The sequence below is a fragment of the Ochotona curzoniae genome, unplaced genomic scaffold (assembly GCF_017591425.1).
Source record: "Ochotona curzoniae isolate NIBS_2020 unplaced genomic scaffold, NIBS_Ocur_1.0 scaffold_3835, whole genome shotgun sequence".
NCBI lineage: Eukaryota > Metazoa > Chordata > Mammalia > Lagomorpha > Ochotonidae > Ochotona > Ochotona curzoniae.
In genome coordinates this window covers 21,505,370-21,517,912 of record NW_024467114.1, presented here as the reverse complement: position 1 = coordinate 21,517,912, position 12,543 = coordinate 21,505,370, and the positions used below count along the sequence as shown (strand labels likewise).

The 12,543-nt window shown below is 43.6% G+C and overlaps 1 protein-coding gene across 2 annotated transcripts in view; it reads left to right on the top strand.

The window, feature by feature from the left end:
- The window catches only part of BMPER (BMP binding endothelial regulator), a 231,678-nt gene that overhangs the window by 133,506 nt on the left and 85,629 nt on the right, over positions 1–12,543 (top strand). For both annotated transcript variants that reach the window (XM_040964857.1, XM_040964855.1), the window contains 4 exons: positions 1,094–1,203; positions 3,705–3,845; positions 5,798–5,902; positions 11,080–11,125. In XM_040964857.1, coding sequence (XP_040820791.1) covers positions 1,094–1,203; positions 3,705–3,845; positions 5,798–5,902; positions 11,080–11,125 — 402 coding nt within the window. The remainder of the gene's footprint in view (positions 1–1,093; positions 1,204–3,704; positions 3,846–5,797; positions 5,903–11,079; positions 11,126–12,543) is intronic.

The following is a 12,543-nucleotide window of genomic DNA, read 5'->3' as shown; positions in this document are numbered from 1 at the left end:
CATTTCCGTGATGATTTGTTGTACCTTAGGGAGTAGAAGCTCAAATGCTGAAAGGAAAGAGGCAGTTGGATTGTATTCCTTCTTGGGGGCTGCTTACATGATTCTTTTGATCACTCATCTAATGTTCAAATCAGGAAAATGTAAGCTAGGCCTTTAGAGATGCATCGCCTGCAAAACCTTGGACACCTGGCATGAAGAGTTGTGTCATGTCACTTAGGTACCCTTTGTGTTAACTTCATACTTCATGCATTTATAGCTTCTTAGCTGAGATCCTGTCTTATTCTGTTTTGGCTGCCACAGCTGCAGAAATTTACTTCTGAGCTGTGAAAGTTGGGAAGATCTAAATGCTAGCAGATTCGGTATCTGATGAGGGCCTACTTAGAGAAGGTGCCTTTGTTGTGTGTCCTCATGCAGTGAAGGGAGGAAAGCCTCTCTCTGGGCCTTTCTGATGAGGCAGGAGTCTGTTGCATAAAGGCTGTGCCCACATAATGTAATAACTCTCCAGAGGTCCAGCTCCTAGTGCAGTCCTATTGCTGATTAGATTTGAACATAAGAATTTGGCGGTGGCCATGCAGATGGTGTTTCAATAGGACATTTTGCTCATTTTAGTTCTTCTTTGGCTGTCTTATTCCTACCTTTACTCACCTTCTTGTTAGCATAGCTTGCCTATTTTTAAGATGTAGCTCAGGCATTTTGTTCTGCAATAAATCTTCTAGCCTCCAGATTTGCTTCTTTTCTGGAGCTTACTGTTTTCTTGTTTTGCAAAGAACTTTGGTGAGTATCAGTAGATTATGATCAATGAGAGTGCCCTGTGTCTAAGTCAATCTTAGTTCACCATGGTGAACGCAAAATGAATTATAGATCTTAAAGGATTCACCACAGAATTAAAGTCTTTTTAACAGCAATTCTCCACAAAATTAATGACCCCTGGGAGTCTCTAAGGTAGAAGCGACCCAAGACTTTATTGTTGTGCACTGTGCCTGCGTAGTCTTGTGGGGATATTTAACATCTTGTGATGTAACTGCGGATGAGAAAATGGAACATCCCTGGCTTCTTGCTGTCTTGCTTACACTGTATTCTGGCTTCCTTCCAGGTCAGAGGAAGGTGTTTGACCTTCCTTCTGGGAGCTGCCTCTTCCGCAGTGACGTTTATGACAATGGATCCTCGTTTCTCTATGATAACTGCACAGCATGCACCTGCAGGGTAAGGTGGCTTGTAGATTCTGTGGCCCAACAATGCTAAGGGTTTGGGTTTTCTCTTTAACAGATGATAATACGGTACCGACTGAGAGGATGCCTCATTGGAAACGAAATGGTACTCAGGAGCATAAAGATGCTTGTATGTTTGGCTGCACTTTATAACTCACTGTCATTTTCTAAGGACCAACAGCTAGCTGCCGGGGTTGAGGACCAAACTCAGAAAGGTTGTCCTCAGTGTTCTCTAGTTCTAATGATCCAAGATGAATTCTATCCCATACCTAGCAATAAAAATGGCCTCAGTCACATTCAAGAGAAAAGCAAAGCATGCGTGTATGGATTGTCCCAGAAATAAACCTAGGGGAAGATGCATCTATGTGTCATCCATCGTGTCATTTCTTACTTGAGAGACTGCCTGCTTGTCAACAGACGAATGGATGGCTGTGACTGCTAGTAAGGAAAGGATTCCACAACCCCAGAATTATATGCAACACGTATCACACACACACAGTCCTTATGCAGTGATTTATGTTGGAAGCCAAGAAGAAAAGCATTTATCATGGAAGACTTCAGGATCACTCGTCATCGAGATAAGCCACACAGATGGGTGACATGAGTTTAGAATAATAGATGTGGGTGATGATGGTGCTGGCTTTATTTTTTAAGAGCTAAAGGGCAAGAGAGGGAAGAAGAGCCTTGCTCTGTGTCAGCTGTGAGTCAGTAGCTGGGATTAGAGTTCAGAAGTTCAGAAGTGATTATCCAAGGCATGCACACACTTCAGAGGGGTGGCTGGGCCAGCGCCGAGTCACCTCTTCCCCAGCACCGACTACGGAGTCAGAGAGTACAGGGGCTTGCATTATCCTATGTTCAAATAGAACAATTCCTCATGTTTCACTTGGCCTTCATCCTTAGGCCTTCTCTTTCCCACTAGGAATTGTACAGGTTACAGTTTCTTCTCAGGGATTCTGAGCCTCGGATGAAAACACGTTCCCAGTCTTTTTGATTGCCTGGAAGCCAGACATCCCATGAATGGGAATTAGTTTCCCTTGCGGTGCTTCGGGTCTCATGAATTCCATTGGAGAACGTTAGGCAGTATGTCTCGGTGCCCAGCAAGAAGTGTAATTAATGCTTTCCCTTCAAGTGGCTGTTTTTGTCACACTATGAATTCAGGCATCTTTGGAGGATGGATGCCTGGAGCAGGATCAGGCTGCAATGTTTTTTGTTTTGTTTTTTGGCTGGGGGACGTGGGCATCATTTTCTGTCTATTTAGAACATCCCTCACCAGTCTCCTTTGCCACAGTTCCTCATGATTTACATGGTAGGTACAGAAAACCATTTGGAAGGTCTCTGGATATAATTTGTTTCTAGATGTCCATGCCTTTGGCTCTTGGAAGTTCTCAACTTGCAGAACCCTTACCTTCTTTAAATCTAATCATCAAATTCTACTGTTCCCCACAACAACTTTTATTTACTGGCCCTTCTGCTGAAGGGTTTCCCCAAGACCTACATAGGTAATTAGCCTTTTGTCTCTGTTACTTCTGTACCTTTACCAGTTGTATTTTCCATGTCTTATTACAGTTTATTTGTTTGTGAAGTTACACTGTTATACTCTGAGATTCTTTCTAACAACAGTATGCTTATCTGTGTCTGTATTCCCATTACTGTAGCCAGTGCTAGGGATCAGAACACCAGCCTCTCTCTCTCATACTCACACACACATACACACACACAAACATGATTATTGGAAAAATAGAATTAAACAGTGAGTTTGTTTTTGGTTCAGAAAAAATTTTTAATCATAAACCTGTGGAGGAGGTCCAAGAAAAAACTGTTAAGTAATGCCTGAAAGAAACAAAGGCAGGAAGAATACCCAGAGGGAGCTGGGCCAGCTTGCCTCAGGCTAGCTACAGCAGGTGCACCAATCTGTTGAGCGTGAAGTTGCAAACACTGGGAAGGTAGGGCAGATACTCCGCATTCCCCGAGCTGCTTCTTAGTCTAGTCCAGATATTGAACCAGCCAATCACGTTTTGAAATGAATGTTAAAAATATGGTATCTAGGGCCCAGCGCGGTGGCGCAAGTGGTTAAGGTCCTCGCCTTGCACGCCCGGGATCCCATATGGGTGCCGGTTCTATCCCGGCAGCCCCACTTCCCTTCCAGCTCCCTGCCTGTGGCCCGGGAAAGCAGTCAAGGACAGCCCAAAGCTTTGGGACCCTGCACCCGCGTGGGAGACCCGGAAGAGGCTCCTGGCTTCAGAGGCATAGCATCGGCCATTGCACTCACTTGGGGAGTGAATCATCACACGGAAGATCTTCCTCTCTGTCTCTCCTCTCTGTATATCCGCCTTTCCAATAAAAAAAAAATAATGAAAATAAATCTTTAAAAAAAAATATGGTATCTACACCCTGAATTTTAAGGCAGTTAATGGCGGGTCATACAAGGTTGGCTAAATAGGATGTTTGGTAGAGATAAAGTCAGTTTTTAACTTATGGCTTGCCTTCGGCCCCCAGGACTCCACTGTGGTATGTAAGAAGAAGTGCTCTCATCCCGGCAGCTGTGACCGAGGCCTGGAGCCCTGCTGTGAGGAGTGTCTCCTTCAAGTGCCCCCGGAAGACATCAAAGTGTGCAAGTTTGGCAACAAAGTTTTCCGGGTATGCCATGAGCCAGTTGCTGGGCACTACTGCAATGTATTCCATTCCGATACAATGAAGCTTGGGTCATTCCTCACACATGTATACTCACACAGTGTTCCATGTACCATATATAAGAATAGTCATAATATAAGCACATATATTTAGAATCAAGTACAGATACAGGCAGAGAAACAGCTGATTGGCTTTCCTTTTTGTTATTTCAAACCTGTAGACCTTAATTTCACTTTTCCAGCCAGTGGTTAAGGAATGAGTGGAACATGTCCCCTTGGCGTGGTTGTGGACACCCAAATGCCAGCAGCGTCTCTTTCATTGATATTGCTCAGTGTGACTTGTCACGCTGACTCTCATTGAGATGCTGAAGGATATACAGTGTGCTACTTTGGCTAACTTTTCACAAAGTCACCTCTGCAGAGACATTTTCTTTTTTGGGAAGATATTCAGGGGGAGATGTTCGTGGTGTCTGTGACTAACACAGCAGTTGGAGTAAAGTGACAGAAGCCCTGCGCCTGCCCCCGCCACGACCTGGAGGCATAGGACTTTCCGTTGTCCACCTGACATGTCTCCAGCGTGCCCTATGTGATTTTCTGACAGTGGGAAGCTATGCCATGGTCACTTAAATTTCAGGATGCAGTCATTGGTTTTGTCCCAAAGTGCTGCCCATCAAGTCTGTTTCCTGAAGGTTGAAGGGTTAACTGTACTGCCAAATGGCATCTGTGATGCCCGCGGGGATTGGGCAGGGTCACCAGGTGTGCTGCCCTGGGACATAGATATATGGTCGATGGTAGATGTACCCTTCCTCGGGAGCTGGCAGAGACACAGTGTGTTCTCCCCAGTGCTGGGCACTCACATGTGGGTTGTGTTGACTCCAGGCTTCCATAAACATTCATTCATTCTCTTTATAGAAAAGCCAGCTTCTGGTTTGTGCAAAGGACTTCACAGTCATCTTGTAGAACTTGAAGTAGCAGAGGTTGGGATGACTTAGGAGACACCGAGTTCTACAATTGTGTACTTAGAGATCGAACAGTCAGGTACCCTTGAAGACAGAATCAGGCAGGATTTCCTCACATGAGAAATCCAGAAGGCCGACTATCCTTGAAGAGCAAGGAAGAGAAAGATGAGCTATCATCATCAAAGATTGAAACTGCTTTGTTTTTGACAAGCTCTCCTGTGTGGAAATCCTAGGAAGGAGTTCTTGTTTTGCTGTCAGGACTCACTGTGTTGTTTGCAATGTTGCATTTTTCCCCTGCCCTATAAGCAAGAATGCACATCACTGCTTATTCCCTTGAGGTATAAGGGAACCCTGTGACTGCGCCTTTGACAATGGCAGATTGTAAACCCAATACACCGGAAGATTCCTTTAATAACTCTCTTTGTCTGGGTCAGGGTCTCGGGCAGGAAATGTGGCCCGAAGTGCTACCTCATTTTTTTGGTAAGAGCGTGCTAGGCATGGTTCTGTATTTCTAATCTTCTTGCTGATTAGATGCCAGCCTGGGCACCAGGAGTCATTTGAATTAGTCACCATCCTTTGCATGTCTTTGATAGCTCTGGGTATAGGTGAAGTGTCTCTGGACATCTCAATTAATTGCTGGTGCCAGAAGTAGCTGAAATATCATAGTTGTATCCAAGAGAGGAAGATTAGAATTGTGTTGTTGTGACACGCATAAGAATGCATGCTTTGTTTTTTACAGGGAGAAACTGAGTACATAAAGCATTCAACGTAAGATCCAAATGTGACTTGGACATACGAATTCTCTTTATATCGCAGAGAGAGGGCTCACACCCGCCCCCGGAATTCCTCCCCAGGCTTTTCCTTACAATGACTGGATGTAAATCCCAGAGCCACCTAGTGCCAGGATGGCATCCCTCACTCAGGATGAGAAATCACAGCCTCCTGGCTCAGCCACTGGCAGCTTCCAGCTGATTGCAGTGTCCTGTGCTCTTTCCTGCAGGATGGCGAGATGTGGTCCTCTGTCAACTGCACCATCTGTGCTTGTGTGAGAGGCAAAACGGAATGTCGGAGGAAGCAGTGTGTTCCCATCAGCAGCTGCCCTCAGGTATGCTTGCAATACAGGTGGACTCTCAGTCTGTTCAAACCCATTGGAAACCATCCCTTGTGTGTGTGTATGTGTGTGTGTGTGTGTGTGTACTATCTTCACATATCTTCCAAATGCAGAATCATCCTCTCCCAGAGGCCAGAGGCCAGAGGCCCCATGCAAAGTTTGCACCTTTGTTTTGATAATTCCTGCCCAGAGTGTGGCCTGGTGTGAAACATCTCTTGCTTTGCTTTTTGTTCCTATTAGATTTGCTCTTTCCTGTTCCCTTTGCTGGGTCTCCTGTTAACAACTTTAACAACTTGAGCCTTTACATTCTTTCTCCTCCCTTCCCAAACCAGACCTTTCTTCTAAGAATTATAGTAAAGCCGTGGCTGTTTGTTAATAAATTCCCCAGGGGCTTTCTTCTGCCCAGCAGCAACCCTGCCCCCTCTGCTCAAGTTTCTGTCTCTGTGACCCCGGCCTCCACTCTAGCCTCCCGTGGAAACAGTGTCTGCTGGAAATGTGTCTTTTCAGAACCCTGTAGTTGCAGCGTGGGACACGTGGTACACGAAGCAGCCATTCTTTCTTAATGCACAGGCCCCCTTCACCTTGGCAACTCGAAACCTTTGAAGGCTTTCTGCATTTTGGGAAAATGTCAAACCTATTCAGTACCTTTCAGTGAATGAAAAAAGAATTGATCCATATATTCAGAACATGTACTCCCTTCTCTGTTATAGACAGCTTTTAATTTTATTCACATCTGCTATTATTATAAACAAAAAGTTGCTGTTTTTTCTTGAGTGCCAAATGAGGCTCAAAAAAACAACAGCTGTTGCTATTGCACAACTGAATGAAGCGGGGGAGGGGGAAGAAAAAAGGAGAAAAATCCCTAATTAGTCTTGCTTTAAAAAGCTTCAGACAAAAAACTGAAAAGCTCCAGTAAAACAAAACAAATCAAAAAAGGTGGAGGGGGGGAGATACAGTAAGTAGACTTGAACATGGGCTGCTTATAAATATTCATTGGGAAAAATAGGATACATCGTTTAAGCTGGTCCTTGGGGAACCCTGCCTGCTAATGAACTCTTACCACACATGTTAGTCATAATGGGCTTCCTTATTCTACAAGACAAAAACAGGAGGCCCTGCCAGCCTGGTGGCTCAAGTAACTAGCCTTGGCAGGCCGGAGTGGGGTTGCCAGCTCCACTTGAGTTCTGCCACTTGTTGCTGGTTGATGGTTTTCATTGTCCCCTTGCTGCAGGGGGTCGGTACTGTTTGTGGCAGCAGCATCTCATTAGCCTTCTTTCCTCTGTGGACCTTGTGGAGGCCAGGAGCTGCCGTGTCGAAGCCCCCAGCGTCCCTGACAAGGCTCCTGTCTCGGAGAACACCACTCTGAGTATCCCCTGCTTCACTTTCCCTCCTCAGGGGCCAGCACGAAGTCTTTGGAAGGTAGCTTAGCTGTGCTGTGGAAATCTTGTTTAAGAATCGCTTTCCCCTCCCCTCCATCGCCTGAGGGAAACTGAAAGAAAAAAAAAAATAGAAGCAATTTCTTTGTTCTCCGCTCCATCCTTCCTGGCTGCTACATATCTCTTTTTCCAGAAGTATGTTAGTTTTGTTGAAGAAGCATTTTACAGTTGGAATCTGTGTCAGCCTTCCCTGGCCCCTGCCCCAGTGTTATTGGTAAGAAAGCCTTTGAGAGCTCCAAAGGGCACTGGGACAGGTCACCATGACACTGTCACCTCACTTTTGCTAATAGGAGGAATCTTTAAAGAATGTGTGGAAAATGCTCATTATTATAATTATTATTAAACCAAGCCACAGGACTCGGCACAGTAGCCTAGTGGCTAAAGTCCTTACCTTGCACATGCAGGGATCCCATATGGCACTGCTTCTAATCCTGGTGGCCCTACTTGCTATCCAGCTTCCTGCCTGTGGCCTGGGAAAGCAGTGGAGGACATGGAGGACAGCCCAAAGCCTTGGGACCTGCTCTTGTGTGGGAGACCGGAAGAGGCTCCTGGCTTCAGATCGGCTCAGCTCTGGCTGTAGCTGCCACTTGGGGAGTGAACCAGTGGATGGAAGATCTTCCTCTCTGTGTATCTGGCTTTATAGTCAATATAAATAAATCTAAAAACCAACAGACAACAACAACAAAAAACCCACAATGTGGGGTTTTCAGATATTTTCACTCAAATAAGCTTATCATGTTCCCTTGTACTGGGACTTTGTGGCAATAGAAGTAATCTGTTAGGGCCTGGCGCAGTGACATAGTGGCTAAAGTCCTTGCCTTGCACATGCCAGGATCCCATATGGGCTCTGGTTCTAATTCCGGCAGTTCCTCTTCCCATCCAGCTCCCTGCTTGTGGCCTGGGAAAGCAGTCAAGAACAGCCCAAAGCATTGGGACTCTGCATTCGAATGGGAGACCTGGAGGAAGTTCCTGGCTCTTGGCTTCGTATTGGCGCAGCATCGGCCATTGTGGTCACTTGGGGAGTGAATCACCAGAAGATCTTCCTCCATATCTCTCCTCCTCTCTGTATAACCAACTTTGCAATAAAAATAAATGTTTTTTTTTTTAAGAATTAATCTAATTTAATGCTGAAACTACCTTTTTGGGTTGAGTGCTGCAACTAGACTATCTCTTAATTTATTTTCATTTTATTTGAAATGGAGAGAGAGAGAGAGAGAGAACTCTTCCATAGGCTGGTTTATTCCCCAAATGCCTGCAGGAGCTGGGCCTGGGTCAGACTGAGAAACCAAGTGCCTAGAAATCGGTCTGGGTCTCATATGTGAGTGGCAAGAACAAAATTAGTTGAGTCAACACTAGGAGCTGGAATTGGAAGCTGAGCTGAGACTCAAACCTAGACACGTTCCTGTGTGGTTCGGGAGTCAACATACTGCAGCACGTAACCACCCCCAACAGTCTTCTTGCGGATGCAAGCCCTCCAAATATGGAATCTCTCATGATGCAGGTGCTCTAGCTTCATGCACTTGACTTATTCTCCATCTAACTTAGTGATACTACGTCTTTGATTTTCTTCTTGGAGGCAGGGGATCTGCTGTGATGGAGGCATGATAGCCACAGGTGGTCAGGGCCTTGGTTTTAATAGCTCCACCACACTGGGCTGGAACATTTCGTCCCATCCTCCTGAGACCATCATGCTGCAGGCCCAAGCTGACCTCATTTGGATTTGTCCTCAACTGTGTTCAGTTGTGAGAAATGAAAAGCGACCTCTGAGCCAATAGAAATAAATAACTGAGCTTCCGACAATGAAAACAGGTCATGATGCCCCCGAATTATTGGCTGATTGAATGCAGCTGGATTTGAAATCCCATTCCAAAAGCCATCACAGCTTTTTAAAAAAATCAGCTTAGGATTTCATCTTTGCCCCTCCCCTGCCTCTATCCTCACCATCACCTCCCTCTGTCTGTCCGCAGGTTATCACAGAATTTCAGTGCACCGTTTTAGACCTCGCTGATATAAAAACCAATCAGTTTTTATTCTATTTCTTCTACAGTTAACCAATGTCACTTTTTAAAATTTGATTTATTTTCATTTTATCGGAAAGTTTGAGTGGTAGAGAGAAGGTGAGAGCACCAGATGGAAAGAGATCTGCTGGTTTATTCCTCAGATGTCTGAAACAGCTAGACTGGGTTAGACCCAGCCTGGGAGCCCAGACTCAGTCCAGGTCTCCCATGCAGGAGGCAGGGACCTCAACTGCTGCATTCAAGGTTGTCAGGAAGTTGCATTGGAAGGAAAGAAGCCAAGATTCAAAACAAGCCCTCCAGGACAAAATGCAGGCATCTGAAGTGTGCAGAAGTAAAGAACTTCCCTCCTGTGCCACCTGGCCACCCCTCACCAGGTTTTTTGTTTGTTTGTTTGTTTTAGTTAATAACATATTATCGAGTACCCATGATGCAGCTGATCAGTTAAGAATGAGTGAATGACTAGTGTGTGAGCTTCTGGCAACCCCTCTGTGGCTTTTCTTTTCTGAGTTCTCTATTAAAAGTTAAAGGACTCATGCTGTTGAAAGGTTATTTTGCAGTTTAACAAGATAAAGTATAAAGAGTACGTGGCAGTCTGTCTAATATATAGCAGACGCTCAATAACTAACGCTTTTTCTTAAAGGTAAAGAAGGAACTTAAGAGGAAAGAAATGAGCAGTGGGAAAAAGATGGCATTTAAGGTCACACAGATTTGATTTGGGGTTCCATCACTCAGTGTTGCATGGCGTCAGTCCCTTCATCTCTATCAAGGGAAATACTCAGCTCATGAAATTATTATACTTCATAAGAACAACTATTATTATCATCTTTTTTTCATTAATCCATAATCTGTTGTAAGTAAGTCATTGCTAACTAATCTGATTTTAGCAATATAGGTCAAATATCTAGTCAGATGTTGTGTAGCTAACATTCTCTAAACGTGAAATTTCTTGCACATGAATCTTACCATTAACCATTGACTCAGAGATAAGACAATGGCATTCGCTGAAAAAGATTCTGAGAATATACTTCCTCCTTTAAATGCCATGCATAAAAAGAGCAAGACAGAGAGAAAGCCCACGCAGTGGAGGAAACTGCACTTATTTCCAGCACGGTAATGGAAAATGACTCAGCTTCAATGTCTTTGACATAATTCTGTAACAGTGACTTCTTGCGGATAGATAGGGTGCCACCTGAGAGAAGAAACCCGACTGAATTTGATCTGTGGCACAGATATTGCCTGTCTCCGTAGGAGCGGATGCCTCCTGAACTTGGATTACAGTTTATTGTTTCAGCACCTCCAGCCAGTGAAGACAGAAAGACGACCTTGTCCACATCAATAGTTGGCAGATAGCTTCCATTCTTGTGTGTGCATTTGGTCTCCAGGGGCTCCACTGGATAGCAGCAACAAGTCGGGTCCAGATTGTCTTCATCTTCCTTCCATGTGAGAAAAATCACACCAATGAGTCCTCTAGCTATTATATTTCTCAGAGAATAAAAACAGGAAAGCTTCCTGAGTGATTTTGCCTGGCCTTAGAACCTGATACTGGAAACTTCATTTTCACCATCACCATTGCCATCTGGTCATTGAGTTCAAATACAGCTTGGATTCATTGGTTGATCTGGTATTAGATTTTAAAAGAGGCGAACTGTCCTCAGCAGGCTCTGCTTCTTAATACTAACTTTTCAATTTGTTTTTGTTTTGTTTTTCTCTCAATTAGGGTAAAATTCTCAACAGAAAAGGATGCTGTCCTATTTGTACTGAAAGTAAGTTTATTTCTTTGAAAGCGTGTTATTCATATTTGTTTTGCCTGTTATGGTAAAATAGTGGTATGAATTTTCAGCACATTTTAATTCCTTAGGTATAGGATAGGGCCGTGCCACCTTCTCAACGATACTTCAAGTTATTTGTAACTCTCTCACAAAACACAACTGAAACAGAGTTAGATATCTTTATCAGAATTTGTTCCTGTGAAAAATTAGGAAGATACATGGTCTGATTAGGTTTTAAAAGGGCCAAGTAACTTCATGGGCATTTTAGTCTAATAGCATTTACAGTCAGTGTTGCTTGGATAATGACATCCAGTGAGACCACACATTATACCTAATCTGGAAGGGATTTCATTTCTCTCATCATAAAATCCAATAACTGCACTTCCTCCTTTCTACTTCCACCTCTGCACTGGATCACTTGACATGGCACATACAACATTGCTGATGGCCAGCAGAAAACAAAGGGTTATTTGTTCGTGGTTTTCCTGTGTTGTTATTGTTTGCTAAGTTCTTGAAGGTTCTTTCTAAACATGATCTGTCTATTCTGAAAGCCATCTGAGACCACAATGGAAATCAGACAGACATAGCGTGTTACTGGGTTTCACACTGACCCCCACATGTAGACACAGACCTAAACTTATTGGCAAATTACGATATCAGTCCGACCTTTGAAATAGTTTTCCAAAGTGCTTCATTGAAGAGGGGGTGGGGGAATTAGTGGTGTCACTGTCAAATTAGTTCCCATGTATGATGAGCAGGATTAACTACACCATGAAATTGGCTAGAAAGTTTCTTGGTCTGTGAGCCAGTGAGACTTAGAGAGGTGGCTTTGAAGCAGCTTTCTCAGGGAAAACAGGTTTGTTCTTGCATTTACCTTTAGAGTTTACATTTAGAGTTTACATTTCTGAGAAATAATTCAATCTCTCATTTTTCCTCTTTCCTCTATTGGTCAGAATTTTCAGACAATAGATATTTATGGTCATTATAGACACAGACACACACAGACACATACATGTATGAATATGTTGTTTCATATAAAGTATATGCTGTTTTTATACATAAGTATATGTAAAAGGACACTTAATAATGTTCATGGAAACATGGATTGAGGTATTAATTCAAGGCAAAAAGATTTTGATATCCATGCAAAAGGACTTAAAATTTATGAAAAACATATAGAATGAAAAAGTTAGGCATGGGCTTCACTTGCTTTTTTTGCAGCCAAGTAATCTTTTAAAAGCATTTCCATGAACTTTTTGAAATACCTCTGTGTTACTAACTTCTGTGTATTAAATAGCAATATTTTTAGGGACAAGGATCTCTTAAATAAGTATACCCCAAATGTAAGTGTTGGTTGGATGAATGAAAATTGTAGATTTAATACCAGAGCTTTCTTCTAAAGTTAATGATGT